Genomic DNA, 25,414 nt, shown 5'->3' with positions numbered 1-25,414 from the left:
TTCAGTCTATTAATGGGGGTTCACGGTTCAGAGTGAACAGAAGTCCGTTGATTATTGTTCACATGGGTAATGCATGTGGAACCCAAGAAACCGTTTCGTGGCAACAAAGGATCCCTTCATCAAGCACAGACACTGCAAGATCTGCGGTCACCTGTACATTGTACCTACCCTTCCATGACTAATGTACACCTATTAGCAGCACCAACTAACACCCCAATTCAGATACCTGTGGACTGACCTAGCAAAAAAGTGCAGCTACTCTTTACCACCTGATGTGATTGGTGGAAACACACACCAATCATCATAGCTCTATGAGTTTGTGTTTACAAGTGCTTGTACGAATAAAAATTCTAACCTCTAAAGCTATCTTTTCTCAGCAATCATTCTCAAATGGTCAACAACAAAAAAAAACAAAAAAAACACTTATCCAAGGGGTGTGAGGCAAGAAGCAAGGGAACATCTAACAACAGGGCCACAGACAGCAGAAAACCTTCACGTCTAATCAAAAAAAGTAGCTTTTGCCCCAACTTCCACTAGAGCAGAGGTGTTAAACTAATACTCAAAGTGGGCAGAGATTGAACAATGGGGCCAATCTAAATGTCTAGTAGCCACCTCCCTCCTTTTGTAAAGGTCACTGGTGTAAAATGTCCCCCCTCCCTCCCTTTTACAGATCCCTGGTGTCTAGTGGTCCTCCTGCCCTCCGATATACAGTTCCCTGGTGTCTAGTACCTTCCCCTCCCTCCCCCATATAGCATCCCTGGTGATCTAGGGATTTATCCCCAATATAGCTTACCTGGTGGTCTAGAGTGGGGCAAACATACTGCAAAGTGTGTAAACCACTTGCGGGCTAAATTTGATGGTTTTGCAGGCCAGAGTTTGACACGTATGCACTGTTTAGGGATGAGGAGAAGAGTACTTCCTGTGTGGTGGCCATATCGTGCTCCTCCAGGACACTTACAGGGCGTATGGCTGGAGAAGAACACAAAAGAGACTCCCGCTTTCACAGTCCACTTTCCTTTGTCACTTCCTGGAAGGAGGATGCAGTCTGGTGATCCGGCCAGAGCCAGGGACAGCTGGGAGAGGAGATACCTGGCCAAGACAGAGGAGAAAATTCCACTTAATGCTTTCTGCTGGCATAAAATAACACGTAGAAGCTGCCAAGTGAGGGGACAGTATTCTCAGCCAACTATCCCGTCTGCAGGCTGATGGAGCAGCAGAGGATTCTGGGAGATCCCATGGCTGGCTGGTAATATATGCTACACTGCGCCAAATACTTCAGAGTTCAGCCTTAAAGAGCATCTCTGGTCACAGGAACGTGGCTACACAGCTGTCCGTGTGGCGGTAACTAGTAATAAACACATTACACAGACCGTACACACAGGTCATCCCTAGTGCTGCTCACATTTCTTCCGTTTTCTATTAAAGTGGAGCTGAACTCTTGCACAGGACAGAAGGAAAACAGAGAAATGCACCCTGCATGTACTTTGAGAGTTAACCTGTCCAATTCCCCCTCATCTCTGACTAATCTCCAGTGTAATTTGATTTCTCAGCTGGCTGCCTTGGCAGAGCAGCTAGTTTGTAAGCCCAGAATGTTAACCCTATGTCTGCTTCCATGAAAGCAGGGAGTAGGCACTACAGATTTATTGCAGGATTTGTACGAGCTGTAACAAAAATGTTTTTCTTTAAAGGGAACCTGAAGCAAGTAAAATTATTTAAAATAAACACATGATGTAGCTGCAAATGAATATTACATACTAACCTCGCCATCAGTTCCTCTCAAAAGCTCACCATTTTCTTCTTATAGTGATCCCTTCCAGTTCTGACAATATTTTTATCAGTACTGAAATATACCAGTTGCTGTCAGTTATATATAAGCTGCTGTCAGAACTGAATGTGCAAGGTAATGTCCATGTTTCCCTATGGCTCAAGTGGGTGATATTACAGTTCAACAGTGTGCTGACCAGGAAGCGGTTATGGGGTAATGGCCATTTTTAAAATGGAGAACGGAAAATTACATTGATCACAGTGGTGAAATGGGACGCAGGAGAGGAAAAAGATTAATGAGTAGATTACACAGGAGGTAAGTATGAACTGTGTGGGTTCTCTTTAAGGGCCCTTTCACAACGGCGGCGGTGCAGTATTTTTAGAGACTTTCATACTGTGAAGTCACAGAAGTGACGCTTTTGCCGCATCTCCGTTGCAGGTCCAGAACTATGTTACCACGCGCAGCTTTTGCTTCAAGTTGCGGCGATCTGTGTCGGCCTGGAAGTCATGTTAGTCCATGGAGACATGGGGATTTTTTTTTTTTTTAAATGACCAACAGCAGCTGAAGCGCATTTTTACAATATGTTTCCATGCATGGTGGCTTAGTGGTTAGCGCTCTCGCCTTGCAGCACTGGGTCCCTGGTTCGAATCCCAGCCAGGTCAACATCTGCAAGGAGTTTGTATGTTTTCCCCGTGTCTGTGTGGGTTTCCTCTGGGCACTCTGGTCTCCTCCCACATCCCAAAAACATACAGATAAGTTAATTGGCTTCCCCTAAAAAATAAAAAAAATTGGCCCTAGACTACAATATATACACTACACGATACATACATAGACATATGACTATGGTAGGGACTAGATTGTGAGCCCCTCTGAGGGACAGTTAGTGACTAGACTATATACTCTGTACAGCGCTATATAAATACTAAATAATAATAATGCACTTCCGCATACCCAGAACCAGGAAGTGACAGCAAGGGCGTGTCACTTCCTGCTTGGCCCAATGCCAGATGGAGAATACCAGGTACTAACGCGCTGATCCCTAAAGGCTGTTTCTGGCAGAGCAATGCACCGCATCGCTAACACTGGTTTACTGTCTGAAACCGGCCTACAAGCGCTTCAAGCGGTACAATCAGATAGCCAATTCCTGCTGAAATCTAATGGAGGTCCAATGGATACGTTTATTTAAATATTTATATAGCGCCGACATATTACGCAAAGGTGTACAGAGTAAAGTGTCTTGTCACATAACTGTCCCTCAGAGGGGCTCACAATCTAGTCCCTACCATAGTCATATGTCTATGTATGTATCATGTAGTGCATGTACCACTATAGCCTAGGGCCAATTTAGGGGGAAGCCAATTCACTTATCTGTATGTTTTTGGGATGTGGGAGGAAATTGGAGTGCCCAGAGAAACTCACAGACACAGGGAGAACATACAAACTCCTTGCAGATGCTGACCTGGCTGGGATTTGAACCGGTGAACCCAGCACTGCAAGGCGAGAGCGCTAACCACTACCCCACCATGCCGCCCATAATGTGGAACATCAATCACCACAACCTGATCGATTTGCACTTGGAAGAGATGAATGACTCCTTGCAACATTGGGTCATTGCTGACCTCTGTATGGCTGAATTAAGTGCAATTGATGGTGGCCATACATGGTACAATTTTTTCATACAATCTTACCATTTCTATGTAATATAAGGGAACTGCATAAATTATCGTTTCAGTATATTCACTTAATTTACCCTTATACTACATAGAAATGGTAAGATTGTAGGAAAAAAAAAATTGTACCATGTGGGCCACCATAACAAATACGACCATTTCACCGCCCCACCCGCTCAGATTTCTCTGAAGAGCCCAGGAACATTCCGTCTGACATAAGCGCTGCAGGCCAAGACAACGATGTCCTAAACGTATCTGCTTGTTGAGGGACCCACAGGCTGGAATGTGATGGCAACGATGTCACCAGGAATGTGACAATGTCACCAGGAATGTGACAACAGACAGAGAGCAAACACCAGGCCTGCCCTCCCCTCTGCCACACATTCCTGCACAAGGGTGTGAACTGATCCCTGAAATAAATGCCACATACCACTCTCACATGTCCCTTTCATGACTGGGGCCGCAATATAGCAGGTCACTCTGTGACTGTGTACCGAGCTGCAGGATAACAGCCAGCCACTAGAGGGCGGTCAAACATTCATATTGGAGCAGTCTACACAAAGCAAAGTTCAAGCGCAATGAAAGAGCAATACAAGGACTACCTATACAGAACTGCCCATCACCTAACAGATCAGCAGTTCTCACTTAACAGCAGATCACAAACATGATTTTTTTACAAGGCATTAACGTTGATAATTTCTAGTGATCGTAACCTTTATAAAAATGGAAAGCTGAAAATACATTTTCCTTTAGACCCCTTTTACACCTGCAGGTGAAACCTGGAGTGTGTTACCTTATTTTACTGCAAGGGGCCATGAAAGCAATGAGCATTTTGTACACAGCATAGGAATTGGGTTGAACATTACCAAGTGGACGAAATCGACAGTGTCGCCATTTCATGCAGAAATCCATCAAGAATTGGCTTGCAGTGTATGGGCAGTTAACAGATCTCCCTCATCAGATTAATTCAGGGAGAGATTTGGTTCTTGGATGGTTTGCCCGTATACTGCTAGTTGTATGGGCACCTTAAAGCGGTTTAACACCCAGCATTACAACTTTGCTTTAAAAGATTGCTTACAGCTTACAAACTATTATGCCAGATTTTTTTTAAGCAGAAATTTACTGAATGCAACATGACATTTTAGTGTTGGATTTAACTAGGAATCCGAATCGGTTCTTATCTTTAGTTACAAATGTATCTTTATTTGGAATACAAATAGACCTTTGAAAAGCCTGCCAGGGAAGCCCTCTTTGTTCTCTCAGAGCAGTGTTTGTTTATTACATTGTAAATAGATACATTTGTAACTAAACAAGCAAGCACGGAGGAGGATTTCTAGCTAAATGCAGCACTAAAATGTCATGTTTAATCCATTCAGTGAATTTCTGCTAAAAAAAAAAATCTGGCATAATAGTTTATAAGCTGTAAGCAATTTTTTAAAGCAAAGTTGAAATGCTGGGTGTTAGACCACTTTAAGCTAGGCTAGGGGCCAGCAATCTGAAAAAGATGGCCACACATGAGACAACCAAATGCTCCAATCTTTAGGCTCATATAATAAAATGAACTGCACAGAAAAACGGATTAAAACCGTTCCTTCCTTCTCTGAGGGCCCTTTTCCCCTTGCAGCGCTTGCGATGCTGAATCGCAAATCGCTAGCAATTTTTGAATTGCTAGGGTTGCCACTTTAAACACAGGAATCACGGTAGGTATTTTCCACTACCACGCTTTGACAAGCATAATTGCATTCGGGAGGAAATCGCGATCATGTGTAAAAATTTGTGACAAGGTGCAAATCGCTAGCGTTTAGCAATTGCTAGTGGAAAAGGGGTCTTAACCTCCCTGGCAATACGCAGTTCTAGAGGCTGCGTCCGCGGGAGGATTTTTTTAAAAATAAAAGTTTACCTATATACCTAAGCTAGCACTTCGCTAGCTAATTATGTTCCCCAAGTCCCCCGGCAACCAACTAAACCCCCCGATCGCCACGGGTAATATTTACCCCTCCGCGATCCCGCGAGAGCCACAGCTTCCCGATCCAGCTTCACCGTCGCTATGGCGACAATCGGACATGACATCATCGACGTCATGCGCAGTTTCGATCCTCCCCACATCGAAGCCTGGAGCTGATTGGGAGGCTGTGCCATCGCGGGATCCCTGGGGGGGGGGGGGGGGGGGGTACGTATACCGGCGGTGATCGGGGGCAATCGGAGGGACTTGGGAGACATCAGTAGCTAGCGAAATGCTAGCTGAAAAATATGGCACAAGTTTTATTTTTAAAAATCCTCCCGGGGCCATGCGATCCCCTGCGGCAGCTTGCCCGACACGGTGTCGGGCATACCGTCAGGGAGGTTAAAGTGCTGAAAAGAAAATTATAGTAGATCAAAACTCCATCAGAAATAGATACAACACAAATTATTTTGAAAGAAGGTAAAAAGTAAAAAAAAATAAACATGAAAAAGTTGGACTGTGTGCGGCAAAGTCTGTGTAAAACTTGAGTTGAGCAGCCCTTTCTGGTCTAACTCCAGTGTCTATATGTAGCAACACTGTCACCTGCTGGTAATAGAAAAGTTTAAAAATAAGAGTCCCTACCTAGTATATTAGTATAAAACTTTCCTAATAAAGGGAGAACCTACCCAGTATTAGTGTAGTGTTCTTAATAAAGGGAGGCCTTGCCCAGTATTAGAAGTGTTCCTAATAAAGGGAGGCCCTACCCAGCATTAGTATAGTGTTCCCAATAAAGGGAGGCCGTACCCAATATTAGTATAGTGTTCCTAATAAAGGAAAGCCCTGCCCAGTATTAGTATGATGTTCCTAATAAAGGAAGACTCTGCCCAGTATTAATATAGTGTTCCTAATAAAGGGAGACCCTGCCCACTATTAGTATAGTGTTCCTAATAAAGGAAAGCCCTGCCCAGTATGAGTACAGTATTTCTAATAAAGGGAGGCACTACCCAGTATTAGTATAGTGTTCCTAATAAAGGGAGCCTATATTCAGTATTAGTATAGTGTTCTTAATAAAAGGAGACCATATCCAGCATCAGTGTAGTGTGCCTATTAAAGGGAGGCCCTACCCAGGATTAGTATAGTGTTCCTAAAAAAGGGAGGCCCTACCCAGTATTAGTATAGGGTCCCTAATAAACGGAGGCCCTGCCCAGTATTAGTATATTGTCCCTAATAAACGGAGGCCCTGCCCATTATTAGTATAGTGTTCCTAATAAAGTGAGGCCCTACCCAATATAAATACAGTATTTCTTATAAAGTGAGGCCCTACCCAGTATTAGTATAATGTTCCTAATAAAGGAAGGCCCTACCCAGTATTAGTATAGTGTTCCTAATAAAGGAAGACCCCACCCAGTATTAGTATAGTGTTCCTAATAAAGGGAGACTCTACCCAGTAGTAGTATAGTGTTCCTAATAAAGGGAGGTCCTACCCAGTATTAGTATAGTGTTCCTAATAAAGGGAGGCCCTGCCCAGTATTAGTATAGTGTCCCTAATAAATGGAGGCCCTACCCAGTATTAGTATAGTGTTCCTAATAAAGGGAGGCCCTGCCCAGTACTAGTATAGTGTTCCTAATAAAAGGGAGGCCCTATACAGTATTAGTATAGTGTTCCTAATAAAGGGAGGTCCTACCCAGTATTAGTATAGTGTTCCTAATAAAGGGAGGTCCTACCCAGTATTAGTATAGTGTTCCTAATAAAGGGAGACTCTACCCAGTATTAGTATAGTGTTCCTAATAAAGGAAGGCCCTGCCCAGTATTAGTATAGTGTTCATAATAAAATTATAGTTCAGTGTAAAGATAACCTGATACTACCTTTTACTACAAAAATAATACTTAAAGGCACCTGTACTCAGGAAAAAAAAAATACTTACCTCAGTAGTGTAAAAGACTCCGGATGGTTGGGGAGGCTTCCCAGATCCACCCAACAACCCACCGTTCAAGCGCAGGGTCCTGCCATACCTATTTGACAAAAGCTTATTAAATTGTTTTCTTCTGGCTGCACTCTTGGCCGTAGATTAGTACATCCAAACTGAGCATGTACAAGTACGGTCCGCACATGCCCAGTAGACAAAATGTGCTCATGAATAGCGTAAAAAGTGTCTTTGTTCTACTGGGCATGTACTTGTGCGTACCTAGTCCAGATACGTTCACCCTAGGCCAGGAGCACAGCCAGCCAATGAAGAGGGTCCCTGCGCTGGAACATCCATGAGGATTCTGGGAAGCGTCTGGACCACCCAGAGCCTCGCCACCACTAGGTCTGAATGATAAATTGAATTTAAACCGAAATCGCAATCACCAAGATCACAATAACGGTATTTCTGCGATGATGTCATTACCGAATGAGGGAGGGGCTACATTTGAAGAAGCGGCTTCAAACTTCCCCCAAGTCCCGAGGTGTGCGTCCCGCAGCATCGTCAGTGTTGGACATACCTTCCACACGAGTCCAGCGCTGTCCGCCCTCTATCGGCTCTTGTGCACGGCATACTTCCTGGTTCCTGTAGGTCACATGACATACAGGAAGTATGCCGTGCATTAGAGCCTGCAGGAGTTGAAGCTGTTAGACTGGTATCGCTGGACTCGTGCTGGAAGGTATGTCCATCACTGCCGAAGCTTGGATGACATAGGGGGCACAGAGACGCAGAGCAGGCACATAGAGAGACACAGACGAGAGAGCGGGCACAGAGGAGACACAGAGGGCACAAAGAGGGAAGGGGACAGAGAGATACAGAGGAGGAACAAAGCTTGATTTGAAGGAAATCTTAAACCAAAATCACGACTTCGGACAGAGGGCAACAGAGGTGCCCCGAATGTGGCTGTTAGACTGCAGTGGCACTTTATTTGACCTGAGGAAGTGGGCTAGATCCCACGAAACGCATTGCCTGTGCTTATTCATAAACATGTCTACTCAAAGTGAGTGGTTGTCTGAGGTAAGCCACCTCAACCTTTTAGTTTTTAGTGATTTTAACTCTTTTATACTCCATTGGGTGCCTCTGTACCCCCTTCTGTGTCATACTCCCCTCCACGTTCCAGTGAGGGGAGTCCCATACACCAAACTTGAGGTGGAACCCACACCACCTCACGGTTTTAGAGTGCATGAGGTTCTTTACCAAGAGAGCGACCGCCTCCAGGATTACTGGCATACCTGAGTGGAGTCAGGTTTAAGACACTCCACCTGCTTGAAGTGGTTGTTGCCCTGTGTGCAACCAACCTTTGTGAGTATTCCCTTTTCGAACACTTTATTTATCCATCTACCTGTGAGATACTGCACAATTTGGGGCCCCGTTGTCTTTGTGTTTTTTCCCAGTACCCTATATTTTCTTAAAATTGTTCAGACCTATCCACAACTGATGTAAGTAACTCTCCCCCCCCCCCCCCCCAATAGGTTTGCTTTAATATAAATGTGTCTTTCTTCAGCAGTGAGGCATCATGGGAGCTGAATGACTGGAGATACATTTGTTTTAGGAAAGCAAATTCATATTCTACATTTCCTACAACTGTTAAACCACTGATATAAGGGCTGTCTGCATGCGAGATGGGATTGCTGAGGTAAGAGGCTGAACACTCAGGAATGTGCACCGTTCAGTCTGATGTCCAGAATGTTTAATAATGATGAGGGGGATCGGGAACCGCCTCACAATACTTCTGGCTTCACTGATCAAAAGTAACTTCCTATAATGGGAGAGATCACCTTCCCGTCACTGGAGGATAAATTACAGGGGGAACAAAACAACCTATACCTCTGAAAACTCCGCTTGACAATTATCTCTGCATGACTGTCCTGGAGAATATCACCTGCAAGACAGGAAGAATGGGTCAGCCCAGGACAGAGAACTGATTATCATTACTACTGTTACACAACATACAGCATACACAGAGTACATAGTCATGTCACTGACTGTCCTCAGAGGAGCTCACAATCTAATCCTACCATAGTCATAGTCTAATATCCTACCATATTATTATTATTATTATTATGTATTTATATTGCACTGACATCTTCTGCAGCACTTTACAGAGTACATAGTCATGTCACTGACTGTCCTCAGACAAGCTCACAATATAATCCCTACCATAGTCATAGTCTAATGTCCTACCATATTATTATTATTATTATTATTATTATTATTATGTACTTATATCCCACTGACATCTTCTGAAGCACTTTACAGTATACATAGTCCTGCCACTGACTGTCCTCAGAGGAACTCACAATCTAATGTCCTACCATATTAATTATTATTATTATTAATAATATTATTATTATTATTATTATTATTATGTATTTATATAGCAATGACATCTTCTGCGGCATTTTATAGAGTACATAGTAATGTCACTGACTGTCCTCAGAGGAGCTCACAATCTAATCCTACCATAGTCATAGTCTAATATCCTACCATATTATTACATATTTATTTAGCCCTGACATCTTCCCCTTTAAAAATGCTGAAGCAGCCCATACAAGCAATGATATCTACTGGCAGATTTGATCAGATGTAAAACTATAGAGCAATGAGCCACAATGAGCATCATTTTGATCAATTTGCAGCAAATTCAACAGTAAATTTAAGTCAAACAGACACTGCAGGCGAGAGGAGGTAGATTGATGGCTTACAGCATTGCAGTGTATCATACAGCGCAACGGCTGCAGTGTGAGACATTTTCAATAGATTTCATGGTGAAATCTCTAGAAAAAGGGGGGGGGGGTGGAGAGGAGGAGGATTCTGATCAAATTCAGTTTAGAATCAGAGTTTTCTGTTTGCAACATTGGGTGGCAAGCTAAAGGTAGCCATACACTGGTCGATTTGCCATCAGATTCGACCAACAGATAGAGCCCTCTCTGATCGAATCTGATCAGAGAGGGATCGTATGGCTGCCTTTACTGCAAACAGATTGTGAACCGATTTCAGCCTGAAATCGATTCACAATCTGTGGTGGTGGTGCTGCCGCCGCTCCCCCCGCCCGCCCGCATACATTACCTGCTCCGCCAGCGCATCTGCCCCCAGTCACCGCTGCTCCGTCTCCGCTCTGGTCTGGTCTCCGGGTCCGGCATGCTTCACTTCTTCATGCCCGGCAGGAAGTTTAAACAGTAGAGCGCCCTCTACTGTTTAAACTTCCTGCCGGGCAGGAGGAAGTGAAGCATGCCGGACCCGGAGACCAGACCAGCGCGGAGACGGAGCAGCGGTGACCGGGGGCAGATGCGCTGGCGGAGCAGGTAATGTATGCGGGCTCTATTGCGTCGGTCGTTGGGCACTCGAACGCCGCTAGCCACGCGCTCCCTACCCGCGGGCGATCAACGGTAATTTTCCGCACAGAGCGATCGACGAAATAGATCGAAATTTAGCGTGTAGCGGGAACGATGTGACAGCAGATTCGATCCCAGTGATCGAATCTGCTGTCGATCGGCGGGGAATCGGCCTAGTGTATGGCCACCTTAAATGTGTAAGGCCACCTTAAAGGGGAACTTCAGCCTAAACAAACATACTGTTATTAAGTTACATTAGATATGTTAATTAGGATAGGTAATATAATCTTTTACCCACCCAGTTTTAAAAGAACAGGCAAATGTTTGTGATTCATGGGGGCTGCCATCTTTGTCATGGGGGCAGCCATCTTTTTGGTTGAAAGAAGGTGACAGGGAGCATGAGACACAGTTCTAACTGTCCTGTGTCCTGATAACCCCTCCCAGCTGCATGCGCTAGGCTTCAAATCTCAAATTCAAAATGTAAAAAAAAAAAAAAAAATTGCACCAAAACAGCAGAACAAGAACAACATCAGAAATCCCATCATGCTTTGCACAGCATAAGGGGAAAACTGCCCAGGCAGTTTTCTTCTGTGCAGCTAAAAATGAGGCTTGTATAAGAGAAACAAAGTTCTAATGCTGTGAAACTGTTAAAGAAACACCAGGCCTTTTCCATGCTGCTTAGTAAATTTTTAGTCTGGAGGTTCACTTTAACTAGAAAAGTAGGCTTCACAAGCTGTCTGGGGGTGATGGATTACCTGACTTGCTCAGTTTTGACTGTCCAACGCATTTTGTCCCAGTTCCCATCGCAACAACTGTTGATGAAAGATGAAAAGTTTACTTTTACAGGAGATGAAGAGACAATGACTGGATTACTTTACAACGTGGCGCCCCCTGCTGATCAACAAATGCTAGAACCAAGATGGATCAACTGCCCAGAACTCCCTACTTACACGAAACCCATTAGGCTGATCCGATTTGGCCTTAGTTTTAGTTTGTTGCATAGACAGAACCATAAATGGCAGCATAAGTCACCTTTCTTGGTTGAGTCCCTCCCCTCGGCTCCTTCCACCTGCACCACTGCAGCCAGCAGCGTCCACTCTCTCCTCGGGTCTGGCTGGCCTTGCTTAGGTAATCTTCTCCGGTAATGGTCATAGCACAAAGCTGCAATCTCGTCTGCCGTCCACAACCTTCCAGCAGAAAACAGATCAATATAATTAAGGAAAAGTGAACAGTACTTGGCCCCAATACGCAGCAGGGCGGACAAACTGGAACAGGATCCAGAATTGTGCTCATCAAACAGGACAATTTGCAGCCAAGAAAAAAGTTGCAGCGAGGCACTGCTCCTTAAAAACCCAATATTACCAGTTGGGTAAACACAGTGGTACAAAGGCAGTGGGGGAGACAAGTGACTGACAGCTGTTTCGCAGGCTAGATCTGCTTCTTCAGAGGCAAAATTCAAGCTTGATTTTTGCCTCTAAAGAAGCAGGTCTAGCCTGCAAAACAGCTGTCAGGCACTTGTCTCCTCCCACTGCCTTTGTACCATTGTGTTTACCCAACTGGTAATATTGGGTTTTTAAAGAGAACCCGAGGTGGGTTTGAAGAATATTATCTGCATACAGAGGCTGGATCTGCCTATACAGCCCAGCCTCTGTTGCTATCCCAAACCCCCCTAAGGTCCCCCTGCACTCTGCAATCCCTCATAAATCACAGCCATGCTGCTGACAAACAGCTTGTCAAAGCTGGCTGTGTTTATCTCTATAGTGTCAGTCTGCTGCTCTCCCCGCCTCCTGCAGAACTCCTGTCCCCGCCTGCCTCCCTTCCCTCCCTGCTGATTGGAGGGAAGGGACAGGGGCAGGGACCGGAGCTATGCAGGAGGCGGGGGAGCAGCTGAGACTGACACTACAGATGTAAACACAGCCTCACAGCACGGCTGTGATTTATGAGGGATTGCAGAGTGCAGGGGGACCTTAGTGGGGTTTGGGATAGCAACAGAGGCTGGGCTGTATAGGCAGATCCAGCCTCTGTATGCAGATAACATTCTTTAAACCCACCTCGGGTTCTCTTCAAAAAGCAGTGCCGCACTGCAATAAAACAGATCACATCATCAGTGCCCAATAACGGTGCAATTTTAAGCGAATGATAATACTCAAGCAGATTGAAAGAAAAGATTGTATTTAATAGATCCACACTACTAAGGAATCCAACTTGCGATCATATCAAAACCAGTAAAGATTTTAATATCTGTGACAATTAAGCTACATAGAACGATAATTTCTTAAACAATCAACAATGTGATCGTCCAGGATCAAAATGGACCAATTAGCTTCTCGGTTTGCATACAATAAAATCAGAATTATCTGATAATTCTATCATTCCCTAATTGTGAAGCTAAAGCAAATCTGAAGCGAATATAAACTTTTATACAAATACTATGAGATAATTAATTGTACGTGTAGTACAGCTAGGGAATAGAACATTAGTAGCAAAGACAAGATTCTCTTGTTTTCCAGTACAGGAAGAGTGAGGAAACTTCAGTTATCTATGCAAAAGTGCTTCTCTGAGAATTCCAACCCACTGGATCAGCTACAGGGCTGTTTCCTGAACCACTTAAACAGCCAAGGACCAGCGAGAGACAGCTTGAGATAAGGATTTACTGCATGAAAGTTCAAAGTGTGGCTAACTAATAAAGTGAATTGTTGGCTTGTGAAACTGATAAGCCCCATGCAAAGATCCAGTTCTGCATCTGCTAATTCAAGTTCTTGTAAAACTAAAATCTACAGGAAAGCTGAATTATTTGCTCATTAAAAATGTTGCCAGGTTGGTGCAAATTCGGTTGCATTTTATGTGCAGTGTGGAATCGTGCCAATCAAAATCAGCACCGATTCATTGCATCTGCTTCATCCAATCTCCAGCTGTATCCAAACTGCAACAAAAAACAGCAGCAGACTTCAGAAAAATCAGCATCTCTATTGATTACTTGTTGCGTTTTCACATCAACTCTAACCACTCTATAAACTGTCTTTTACTGCAAAGTATCACTCCTCCTATATGTGGCAAAAACGATTGGTGTAACAGCTGGTATTGCCTCATGTATGGTCTCTGCAGTCCCTATATGACCCTAGCGTCCTGTGCTCTGACATACAAGGTGCGGCACGCTGGGCCTTGTAGTACCACCTAACAAGCTTCATCATTCTGAGCTGTGCAGTTTAGCTGGAACTACAATCCCCAGCATGCCCTGACTGAAGCAGCTACACTCTATCAATACCTGGCCATGCTGTTCAGTCTTCCTGTGACGTCAAAACGCCGCGGCTACCAGTAGGTTGTTCTGTTTATAAATAAATAGCCGCTGCCGTACGGAGCTCTGCATCCTGGGAGGTGTAGTCTACAGCTTGGTCATCACAGCTGGGTCCACTGTCAGCTGGACTACAACTCCCATGATGCACTGCGCCGGGGAAGCGTTGCATGGTTTCCTGGCAGATGCCAGCTGTAGCTGCGTTTGCATACGTTGTACACAAGAGGGCGCCAGAGAGCTAAAAAATAACGGTTCCACCTGTTAAGTCTGAGGAAATATGACAAAAACTAACAAACAAACAAAATACAAAACAAACAAAAGTCCATATTCAAAATAAAAGGAATGAATAATGAAAGGAATACTGAGGACTCGTTTCCATTATTATCATTATTTAGTATTTATATAGCACCGACATCTTACGCAGCGCTGTACAGAATAGATTGTATTTTCTCGTCACTTAACTGTCCTTCAGAGGGGCTCACAATCTAATCCCTACCATAGTCTTATGTCTAAGTATGTATGGTGTGGTGTGTAGTGTATGTATTGTAGTCTAGGGCCAATTTAGGGGGAAGCCAATTAACTTATCTGTATGTTTTTGGGATATGGGAGGAAACCAGAGTGCCCGGAGGAAACCCACGCAGACACGGAGAACATACAAACTCCTTGCAGATGTTGACCTGGCTGGGATTCGAATCGGAGACCCAGCTTTGCAAGGTGAGAGCGCTAACCACTACGCCACTGTGCTGCCCACTATACAGCACAGGAGCCATGCTCATCAGTGCAGTTCTGTGTTGCACGTGAATCCCCTGGGGGCGGCCTTGCAATCCCATTCATTATAATGAATGGAATTGCAGGCACAATCGCCTCAAAATGCATGCGACCATGCGCTGCGATTCAGTGGTTTCTGAGTCCCTTTAAGCTAAGTACACACATGTGTGAATTGCCTCCCATCAAAGATTTGGACACGATCCCTCGGGCGACAGTTTGGGGAACGACGCTGTACAGACATCCATAGCCTCGAGACTAGCGATGTGCTCTGTTGCAATGGAGGGAGATGGAGGGTTGACGATCAAAAGCGGGCGAGGGTTGAAATTAGCATTGCAACTGGTCCTGCCTGGGCATCAGGGGTGGATAAGGATCTGACAAGACAGATATGGGGGCCATTCTGTACTCTCTCTCCAGTGATTGGTAGACTGTTTCTGAGAGTTCCTTCCTCTAGGTATCGTTTGGTCAGGTTGTGCTGGCTGCTGACGCTTTGCTTCAGAGCACATGGTATGGCCTCGGCCGATGAGGCTTTATGGTGGTAAGTCTCAGGGCTTCTGCTCTGTTTGTGCACCCAGTATGAGAGCACCCTCTGCTGGATAGTCAGCCATACTGGGAATATGCATTGAAGTGCGGAGATGGACTTGGAGAAGATACTTGCAGAACTCTAGATAGAAGACGTCTGTTGTGCTGGAGTCCCAATTTGATTGGCCAGGGTAGGTGACTGGACCCCATACCTCACTGCCATAGACCATGAATCTTACTGTACTCAACTCATTCTGGGCTCTAATGCTAATGACAAAACCATGGGCAGCATGGCATCGTCTTTCTTGTCCTTCTCTAAAGGTGCCCATTAATGGTACAAATTCTTTCTCAGATGCATTCAGATTTGTGGGATCATAAGTCATTGGGAGGTAAACTTCAATTGTTCACATAAACAGGATGATTAGGACACTCTCTTTCCTCAGATATGATCGAAACATCCAACGGTCCTATCGCCAAAATTCTGTATACCAATCAACCATAGAATAGTTTCACCTCAATTTTCTCCACATACTGCATGGTTTTCTGTACAATTCAATCAAATGATCGCATCTGAAGAAAGCAAACCTGACGGTCAACATAAACATACACACGTCATACTTACCTCCCATGTAGTCTACTCATCAGTCTCTTTCTCCTCTCCTGCGTCCTGTTTGTCCACTGTAATCAATGGATTTTACTGTCCTCCATTTTGAAAATGGCCATTACCCCATAACAGCTTTCTGGTGAGCACACTTAACCTGTAATATTGCCCACTTGAGCCATAGGCAAAACATGGACATTACCATGCTCATCAGTTGTCCTTTCAGTAATAACTGACAGCAACTGATACATTTCAGTTCTGACAAAATATTGGTGAGCTAAGAGGAACTGACGGCGAGGTAAAGTACTGTATGTAATATTCATTTGCAGGTAAATAATTTTACTCAGTTCAGGTTCACTTTAACCTCCTTGGCGGTAACGCCGAGCTAGGGTCAGGGCGGAAAACCGCAGCTCAGAGAGGTAATCCCAACCTCTGCTCGGGGTAGCCGCTGGAGGCTCTATGCAGAGTATAACGCGCAGCGGGAGCGTTTCTACATACCTCCCAGGGATCCCGACGTCGGACGCTATTCTTCTTCCGCCCTCCGGGGCTCTGCTTCCTCATGCTGAGATCGCCGGTGTTGTGTCTGATTGTGCTGCCCTAAGGATTACGCTGCCGCACATGTGCAGTATTAAAATCGTAGAGTTACAGACTCACGTGATTTGTTCCATGGTGGTTTAGCACAGGCGCAGATGCAGTAGTTTAACCGGTTCAGCGCCGCAGTGCCGAAAATCTCATGCATCCGAGCAACGTTCACCTCCCATTCATTCGCCTATAACTTTATTGCTACTTATCACAATGAATTGATCTATAGCTTGTTTTTTCCGCCACCAATTAGGCTTTCTGTGGGTGATACATTTTGCTAAGAGCCACTTTACTGTAAATGCATTTTAACAGGAAGAATAAGAAAAAAACGGAAAAAATTCATTATTTCTCAGTTTTTGGCCATTATAGTTTGAAATTAATATACGCTACCGTAATTAAAACGCATGTATTTTATTTGCCCATCTGTCCCGGTTATTACACCATTTAAACGATGTCCCTATCACAATTTATGGTGCCGATATTTCATTTAGAAATAAAGGTGCATTTTTTCAATTTGCGTCCATCACTATTTATAAGCTTATAACTTTAAATAATATAATAACATATTCTCTTGACATGCATATTTAAAAAGTTCAGACCCTTGGGTAACTATTTATGTTGTTTTTGTTTTTGTTTTTTTATTTTTATTTTTTTTTTTATAAAAAAAAGTGTATGTGGGTAATTTTTGGTGTGGGAGGGAAACTGCTAATTTTAAATGTAAAATAATGTTTTTTTTTAATCAAAAATGTATGTGGGTGCAGTTTACTATTTGGCCACAAGATGGCCACAGTGAAAAAAGTCCTAGATGCGAACCAGCTCGCATCTAGGAACTAAAATGCTGAGGAGTTGTTTCCTGGGGGCAGAAATACCGCGCTCTCTGGAGAGAAAGCGTCGGTATTTCTGCGGGGAAGTTAGATCGGTGAATGGGAATTATATTCCCATTCACTGATCGGGGGGCTAGCGGCAGGCAGCGGGAGCGCGCGCGGGGGCGCGCACGAGCCGGCGGCAGCACCAGTGCCTATCTGGACGAGGAAACTCGTCCAGATAGGCCGAACTGGTTAAGAGACACTGAAGCGAAAAAAAAAATATGATATAATGAATTGGTTGTGTACTATGAATAATTACTAGAAGATTAGCAGCAAAGAAAATATTCTCATACTTTTATTTTCAGGTATATAGTGTTTTTTCTAACATTACATCATATGTGCAGATTACACAACACTCAGCATTCAAAATGAGTCTTTCAGAGCAGTCTGTGAAGTAATGACCTCTCCTCTAGCAGAGGAAAAGTAAATAGTCCAGGAACAGTTGAGATAATAAAAGTCAGATAACAGCCCTCTCCAGACTAACTTAGTCGGAGAGCTTAATGACTTGTTTGCATAGAGATAACAACTGGAGTTTCTCAACTCTTCCTGTACTGGAAACAATTACACTGATGTATCTGATCTTAATGTTTTATTTCTTAGCTGTGCTACACATACAAATCATAATATTTTTTTTTTCGCTTCAGTGTCTCTTTAAGCTGCCCGAGCTGCACAGGCTGGCTGAGGGTGCAGTGCTTCCTGTTCCACTGTTCCAGCTGCAGAGTGCTTCCTGTGTTTAGGGGGAGGTCACTGGTGACTGGAATGATGGATGCTTCACTGTGGGGGAGATTTATCAATGCATTACCAACAGTTTTTTCTTCTTAATCTGTTCTAAGCAGCAGGGAGAACAGTTCTGCATGACAATAAGAACCTTCTTAAATCCTAGGTAATAGTGGCAGTTTAGCGTGGATTTCTAGAGCTGCACTACAGTTAAGAAAAATGCAAATCCATCCCTAAACTGGCGCAGATTAAGAAGTACTTGATAGCAGTTCTACAGATGTAGAACTGCAGGCTAGATATGATTGCAGAGTGCAGGCTAGCATGATTTGTGAGGTGATCCTCCCCCCTGCTGAATTCCTCCTCAGAGCCTGTTGCTATCAATACAGCAGGTGTGTTGGTTACCACTGCAACAGCAATTCCCCTCACACACTGCACTGTCTGAGAGACCTTCCTAACTCCTCCTATTCCTAACAGTTTTAGAAGGAATCTGCACTAATGATTTCTTAAAGGGGTTCTTTCACGAAAAAAGTAGGCAGTTAAAAAATGTGACAGATGACAGGTTTTGGGCCAGTCCATCTTTTTAAGGGGGAATCTCAGGGCTTTGTTTTCAACAGCATTTCCTGAACAACAGTTGCAAAATCTAACTGACATAATAGTGTGCAAGTGATTAGGGAGGCCGGCTGGTATCTTGCTATTTTGGCAGTTAAACTGCTGTTCAGGAAATGCTGTTGAAAACAAAGAAAGCCCTGAGAATCCCCCTTAAAAATCAGAATCAGAATAGTTTTATTTCGCCAAGCATGACTGGGTCGTGCTCGGAATTGGGTTTGGCACAATACATAGCTCCAAGAGGTGCATAGGCAGAAAGCAGGGAAGAGCATTACAATACAGTAGGGACATGGCAGTAGCATCACAGGCGCAAGACACCTGCGATGCACCGAAAAAGAGCATCAGAAACATGCAAAAAGAAGGTAAGAGAAGACAAAAAGTGTGGAGCTGTGTGCCATGGCTGCTGGCTCAGCGCAAGATGGACTGGCCCAAAATCTGTCATCTGTCACATTTTTTAACTGCCTACTTTTTTCGCGAAAGAACCCCTTTAAGGTGCCTGAGACAGTTCTGCATGGATTTCTAAAAACCGACCAATATTTTGTCTCAGACACTCTTGAAAAATCTGGCCCTGTGTTCCTCGCTGCTGGATAAATCCTACTGACTGGCCTGCAGCTTTTTAGAAAATTTGCTGGCAGCTTAGGGGTTAAAGACACCGGATGCAACAATTCCCTCCTTGAAGGAGCTGTCCAGCCTGGCTGGGGGTGCCCTCTGGTGCTGCTAGAGAGCAGCCTGCGGCAGACTAGACTATGCTGTGCATCATTTCTGTACAAATATATGCTCATAGCTCCCAACTGTCCCTTTTTCAGAGGGACAGTCCCTTTTTGGGAGCCCTGTCCCTTTTGTCCCTCTTTCACCCTCATTTGTCCCTCTTTCAGGACTTTGTCTCTCTTTCTATGTAAATATATATATATATATATATATATATATATATATATATATATATATATATATTTATTATATTTCTCTACTAAAAATGTGTTTGATTGACTCTAGACTTTATTCCCATCCTTTAAATTGATATATTACTAATTTTAAAATGTTACTATGAAGGAAAATGAACCAGTGTGGTTTGAATTATAAAACAACATATGTTTCTTATGAAATCTTTCTGGTATGCGTGAGTAGAGGCATGGTGGGGCGTGGTCAGGGGTGTGGCTTAAGTGTCCCTTTTTCTCATCTCAAAAAGTTGGGAGGTATGTATGCTGCATAATGTGTGTACTGTGCATGCCTGTCCCTGGGGTGGACAGTCACCATCATACCCCCCCTTCCCCCCTGTCTGTCACCAAACACAATTACTGACACATGGATACTATATCCTGCCTAATGTGAGCACTATGTGTACTGTGCATGTCTGTCCCTGTGGTGGTATTCCTGACATTCACCATCATAACCCCCCCCCCCCCCCCCCCCCATACCTCCCAGCCTGTCACCAAACACAATTACTGACACATGGATACTATATCCTGCCTAATGTGAGCACTATGTGTAATGTGCATGTCTGTCCCTGTGGTGGTCTCACCGACAGTCACCATCATACATCCCCCCTGCCCCCCAGTCTGTCACCAAACACAATTACTGACACATGGATACTATATCCTGCCTAATGTGAGCACTATGTGTACTGTGCATGTCTGTTCTTGTGGTGGTACTCTTTATATCTATCTGTCATCATATGTCATTAATGCCACGTGAAGACCCCTTTATTTCTGTCTGTCTATGTACTTTTAAAATTACATGCGAAAACCCCCTCTACCCCTGTCTGTCACCATACATTTTTACTGACACATGAAGACCCTGTGTACCCCTATTTGTAATTTTTCACTCTCACTGACACATGGACACCCCTCTGTACTTCTGTCACCATAGATCATCACTGACCAATTGCGATCTCACTATAGCAGTTTGTGTTACTGTATTTCTTTAGTGACGTGACTATCCCATGTCCCTGTTAGGACTGAAGTAACAATTGTACTCCTTGTTCTGCAGACTGTGGCTTTCACCTCACATTTAAGACAGCACACCTGTCCTCCGGCGCTCTCTTCCTGTGTCCTGTCTTCATCCCCACCGGTGCACCTGTTCCCCCTGAGCTAACAGCATGGATGTGGCTATTTAACCTCCCTGGCGTTCTATTGAGATCGCCAGGGCGGCTGCGGGAGGGTTTTTTTTAAATTAAAAAAAAAAAACTGTTTCATGCAGCCAACTGAAAGTTGGCTGCATGAAAGCCCACCAGAGGGCGCTCCGGAAGCGTCATTCTGATCGCCTCCGGCGACCAGAATAAACAAGGAAGGCCGCAATGAGCAGCCTTCCTTGTTTTGCTTACCTCGTCGCCATAGCGACGATCGGAGTTCCGGCTGCGCAGGGCTTGGGCGGCTGGGGGGGACCCTCTTTCGCCGCTGCTCGCGGCGGATCGCCGCAGAGCGGCGGCGATTAGGCAGCACACGCGGCTGGCAAAGTGCCAGCTGCGTGTGCTGCTTTTTATTTCGCTCAAATCGGCCCGGCAGGGCCTGAGCGGCGACCTCCGGCGGTGATGGACGTGTATAGTCGTCCATACCGCTGAGGAGGTTAACTGCCACTTCCCCAGTGGCAGTTAACCTCCTCAGCGGTATGGACGACTATACACGTCCATCACCGCCGGAGGTAGCCAGCTGGGATGGATAGAGGACACATGAGGTATCACACCGGCGGACAGGTGAGTGTAAGCTCCGCTGCCAACCAGAGATGCTCAACTACGAATTCGGGTGAAATCCAGACACTTGCTCTCCACATTTCACCCAGTTACCTGTGCGGGCCGGGCAGGGGGGTCAAGCTTACATATCTGACGTCTTCTTCGATCCGTCCCTCGGCGCCTCCCACAATGCGGTCCACACGCATCACGAGACTACAAACACTTCCTCCTTCAACCCGGAAGGAGGAAGTGTTTGTAATCACGTGACTGCCGCATGAACCACATCGTGGGAGGCGCTGAGGGACGGACCGAAGAAGACGTCAGACAGGTAAGCTTGTCCCCCCCGCCCAGCCCGCACAGGTAACTGGGTGAAATCCGGATAGCAACTATCCGGATTTCACCCGAATTCATATTTGAGCGTCTCTGCTGCCAACACTCTGCTGGGACCCCGGATGGAAAACTAAATAGGGGAGACCTGAGGAGCCCACCAGTCAACCCTGCAGTACGGCGGCGGTGGTTCCATAGATTGAAATCTATTTAAAATCTGTTTGCAGTGTGTGGCAGTACTTGATTCCTCTTTGTTTAAATCACAGAGGGTAAATTGTCCAAAAAGGGCACTGGAAAATTTTAGATCACCAGGCACTGGCATAGGCCGCAATGTGAATTAGTTCTATTGCAGTGCACAGTCCGTAATTTGGGTAGCAGCAATAGCTGGAAGCCGAATTCTGTGTTACCTCAAGTCGATGGCATCCTAGAGGGGGAGACGTAATTAATGCCACTGGGACTTTAGCAAGAGCAGGGTGAGGCGGTTTTCAGCTGTACCCTGTGTCCAAATTTCCAGCGCCCCTAATTACATGTGTGCCATAGAGGGATCCATCTCTTGTTCGAATCTGGGGGTCATCTGTCAGTGTATGGCCACCTTTAGTTTATTGGAGGCACCGGCGTACCTACCGGGGATGCGACCCCCTCAGCCGCAGGGGGGCCCGGGGCTGCTCTGGGGCCCGCTCACTGTGCGTGGGGGGAGCGCTGCTCTGGACCCCCCAGCAAGGTGCTCAACTGTAGTGTTTTCCGGATCATGAACGATTCGGATCTTTGATCCGAATCTATTTTATGAGTCGATCATCCGAATCATCAAAATGAGTGATTCGGATCGCAAAAGGGGCGGGGCCAGGGGCGACACGCCCCCTCTCAGCGGGCAGCGGGGTCTTGGAAGCAGAGCAGAGATGGATCGCTCTGTTGGAGGGGAGGCAGCCTTGCAGGGAGACAGGTAGATGAGAGAGAGGGGACATGGGTGCCACTGCCAGATATGTGTAGGGCACACATACTGGCTATAACGTGCTGCCCATTATAGGCTGGCTGTTCCGTAGTTGTGCACAGTGAACACATTGGAAGCTTTTGGCTCAGCACAGCTCAGTAACTTTGCAGTGTGATTGAAAGGCAATATAATCCTCCTGCACTCGGCACTAAACAGCTGCACTTATCTTCTGGGAATGCTTTCTTTCACTGTGCGACATTTGCATTCAAGGTATACAGATGAACATATAGGTGAAATATATGTAAAGCATATGACTTCAGTATGTGGGTATTACGTGCAAACATTTCTGCTCTCTGCTCGTCCCTCCTCCCTTTTCTGTCCACTCCCTGCCCTCTGTCCATCTTCTCCCCTTCTCTGTGTGTCCACAGTCCACCCCCCTCCCCTTCTCCTGTCCACAGACCTGTCCTGCTGTTCATTTCACCCCCCGAATGCTTCCGGTAGTAAAATGATCCGAGATTCGGATCAAAGATCCGGATCTCTTCAATGATCCGATTCGAATCATCCGGATCATTGAAAAGATCCGAACTTCCCATCTCTACTCAACTGGCCGCAGCGTCTAATAGACGCTGCGCCAGTTCATTCCCCGCTGCCCCGCTCCAGCAGCCTGCATAGTCTCCGGCAGGCAGAGCAGGGCTACGGCAAGATGGCTGCCGAAGAAGCCCTGCACTGGAGACTATTTGTGTCTCTAGTACAGGGCTTCGGCAGCCATCTTGCCGTAGCCCTGCACTCTGCCTGTCAGCGCGGGAGATGTGCTGTAGGAGGACTCGGGGAGCTGCGAGCCAGATGCCGGGAGAGGAGAAGACTTCTGTCAGGTAAGTGAATTGGTTTTTTTTCACAGGTGCATTTTTTTTCTAGTGTCTGCTGCCTACATTGTGATTTTCAGGCGTCTGCTGCCCACATTACGATTTTCTGGTCACTGCTGGTGCTGCCCACATTGCGATTTTCAGGTGTCTGCTGCCCACATCACGATTTTCAGGTGTCTGCTGCCCACATCGCGATTTTCTGGTGTCTGCTGCCCACATTGCGATTTTCTGGTGTCTGCTGCCCACATTGCGATTTTCTGGTGTCTGCTGCCCACATTGCGATTTTCTGGTCACTGCTGCCCACATTGCGATTTTCTGGTCACTGCTGCCCACATTGCGATATTCTGGTGTCTGCTGCCCACATTGCGATTTTCAGGTGTCTGCTGCCCACATTGCGATTTTCTGGTGTATGCTGCCCACATTACGATTTTCTGGTGTATGCTGCCCACATTACGATTTTCTGGTGTATGCTGCCCACATTACGATTTTCTGGTGTATGCTGCCCACATTACGATTTTCTGGTGTATGCTGCCCACATTACGATTTTCTGGTGTCTGCTGCCCACATTAGGATTTTCTGGTGACTGCTGCCCACATTGCAATTTTCTGGTGACTGCTGTCCACATTGCGATTTTCTGGTGACTGCTGCCCACATTGCGATTTTCTGGTGACTGCTGCCCACATAAGGATTTTCTGGTGACTGCTGCCCACATTAGGATTTTCTGGTGTCTGCTGCCCACAATACGATATTCTGGTGACTGACTGCTGCCCACATTAGGATTTTCTGGTGACTGCTGCCCACATTAGGATTTTCTGGTGACTGATGCCCACATTAGGATTTTCTGGTGACTGATGCCCACATTAGGATTTTCTGGTGACTGCTGCCCACATGGCGATTTTCTGGTGACTGCTGCCCACATGGCGATTTTCTGGTGACTGCTGCCCACATGGCGATTTTCTGGTGAACGCTGCCCACATTACGATTTTCTGGCCCACATTATGATTTTATGGTGAACACTGCCCACGTTACGATTGTCTGGTGAATGCTGTCCATGTTAAAATTTTCTGGTAAACGCTGCCCACATTACGATTTTCTGGTGAACTTTGTCCACATTACGATTTTCTATCCCACATTACAATATTCTGGTGAACGCTGCCCACATTACGATTGTCTGGTGAATGCTGTCCACGTTACAATTTTCTGGTGACTGCTGCTCACGTTACGATTTTCTGGTGACTGGTGCCCACATTACGATTTTCTGGTGAACTCTGCCCACATTATGATTTTCTAAAGGCCCACATTACGATTTTCTGGTGAACTCTGCCCACATTACGATTTTCTGGCCCACATTACGATTGTTTGGTAAAATGCTGCCCACTTTACAATTAATTTACAGTGAAACGCTGCCCCATTACGATTATTTGGCACCTATGGGGGGGGGCCCCATCCAAATATTCGCAGGGGGGCCCAGTGATTTCTAGTTACGCCCCTGATTGGAGGGAAGTCAATTAACCAACCACTATATTTTTGAGATATGGGACGCAACTAAAGCTTCTGGAGAAAACACTCAGTAACACAGGGTGGAACCAACAGAGTCCATATAATACTTTATCTCCACAGCATATCTGCTGCAGTGTACATCTGGATGGTAAAGCAATGTGTGTACAGTGATGCCAAGATACAGTACAGTAGGAGATGGAGCCTTGTCGTTACCAGCTTCTACACAGAGTAACCCGGAACCATCTGTGCTATCAAATCTATCACATGGACATAGTATTTTCCGCTGTATAAGACACACTTTTTCTCCCCCAAAAATGGGGAGAAAAAGTTCCATCAGGGAATCCCCAACTTCCCTGCCTGTGTGCTTGCCACCGCATGCCTCACTCTCTCCCTCGTGTCTCTGCAAACCCCCCTCCCCCCAAGCGGAGTAGACTATACTGGGGTACCTATACTTGGCTACCTATACTGGGGGCACTCATACTCACAATCAGTGTGCTGATCGT

The 25,414-nt window shown here is 45.4% G+C and overlaps 1 protein-coding gene across 3 annotated transcripts in view; it reads right to left on the bottom strand.

Annotated features, from left to right (window-relative positions):
* Positions 1-14,030, bottom strand: part of ADAT1 (adenosine deaminase tRNA specific 1) — a 46,527-nt gene extending 32,497 nt beyond the window's left edge. Inside the window, exons 1-5 of one of the 3 annotated variants that reach the window (XM_068259921.1) lie at positions 13,943-14,030; positions 11,710-11,864; positions 11,433-11,489; positions 9,170-9,224; positions 959-1,089 (exon numbers count right to left, since the gene is read on the bottom strand). In XM_068259921.1, coding sequence (XP_068116022.1) covers positions 959-1,089; positions 9,170-9,224; positions 11,433-11,489; positions 11,710-11,864; positions 13,943-13,950 — 406 coding nt within the window. In that variant the 5' untranslated portion in view covers positions 13,951-14,030. Of the gene's footprint in view, positions 1-958; positions 1,090-9,169; positions 9,225-11,432; positions 11,490-11,709; positions 11,865-13,556; positions 13,854-13,942 lie in introns of those variants that run through there. The other 2 variants (XM_068259922.1, XM_068259923.1) reach the window with 2 other exon arrangements.
* Positions 14,031-25,414: the final 11,384 nt, after the last annotated feature.

Source organism: Hyperolius riggenbachi, chromosome 11, assembly GCF_040937935.1.
Source record: "Hyperolius riggenbachi isolate aHypRig1 chromosome 11, aHypRig1.pri, whole genome shotgun sequence".
Taxonomy (NCBI): Eukaryota; Metazoa; Chordata; class Amphibia; order Anura; family Hyperoliidae; genus Hyperolius; species Hyperolius riggenbachi.
Note: the sequence above shows the minus strand (reverse complement) of the source record. Positions and strands in the feature narration are given on the sequence as shown.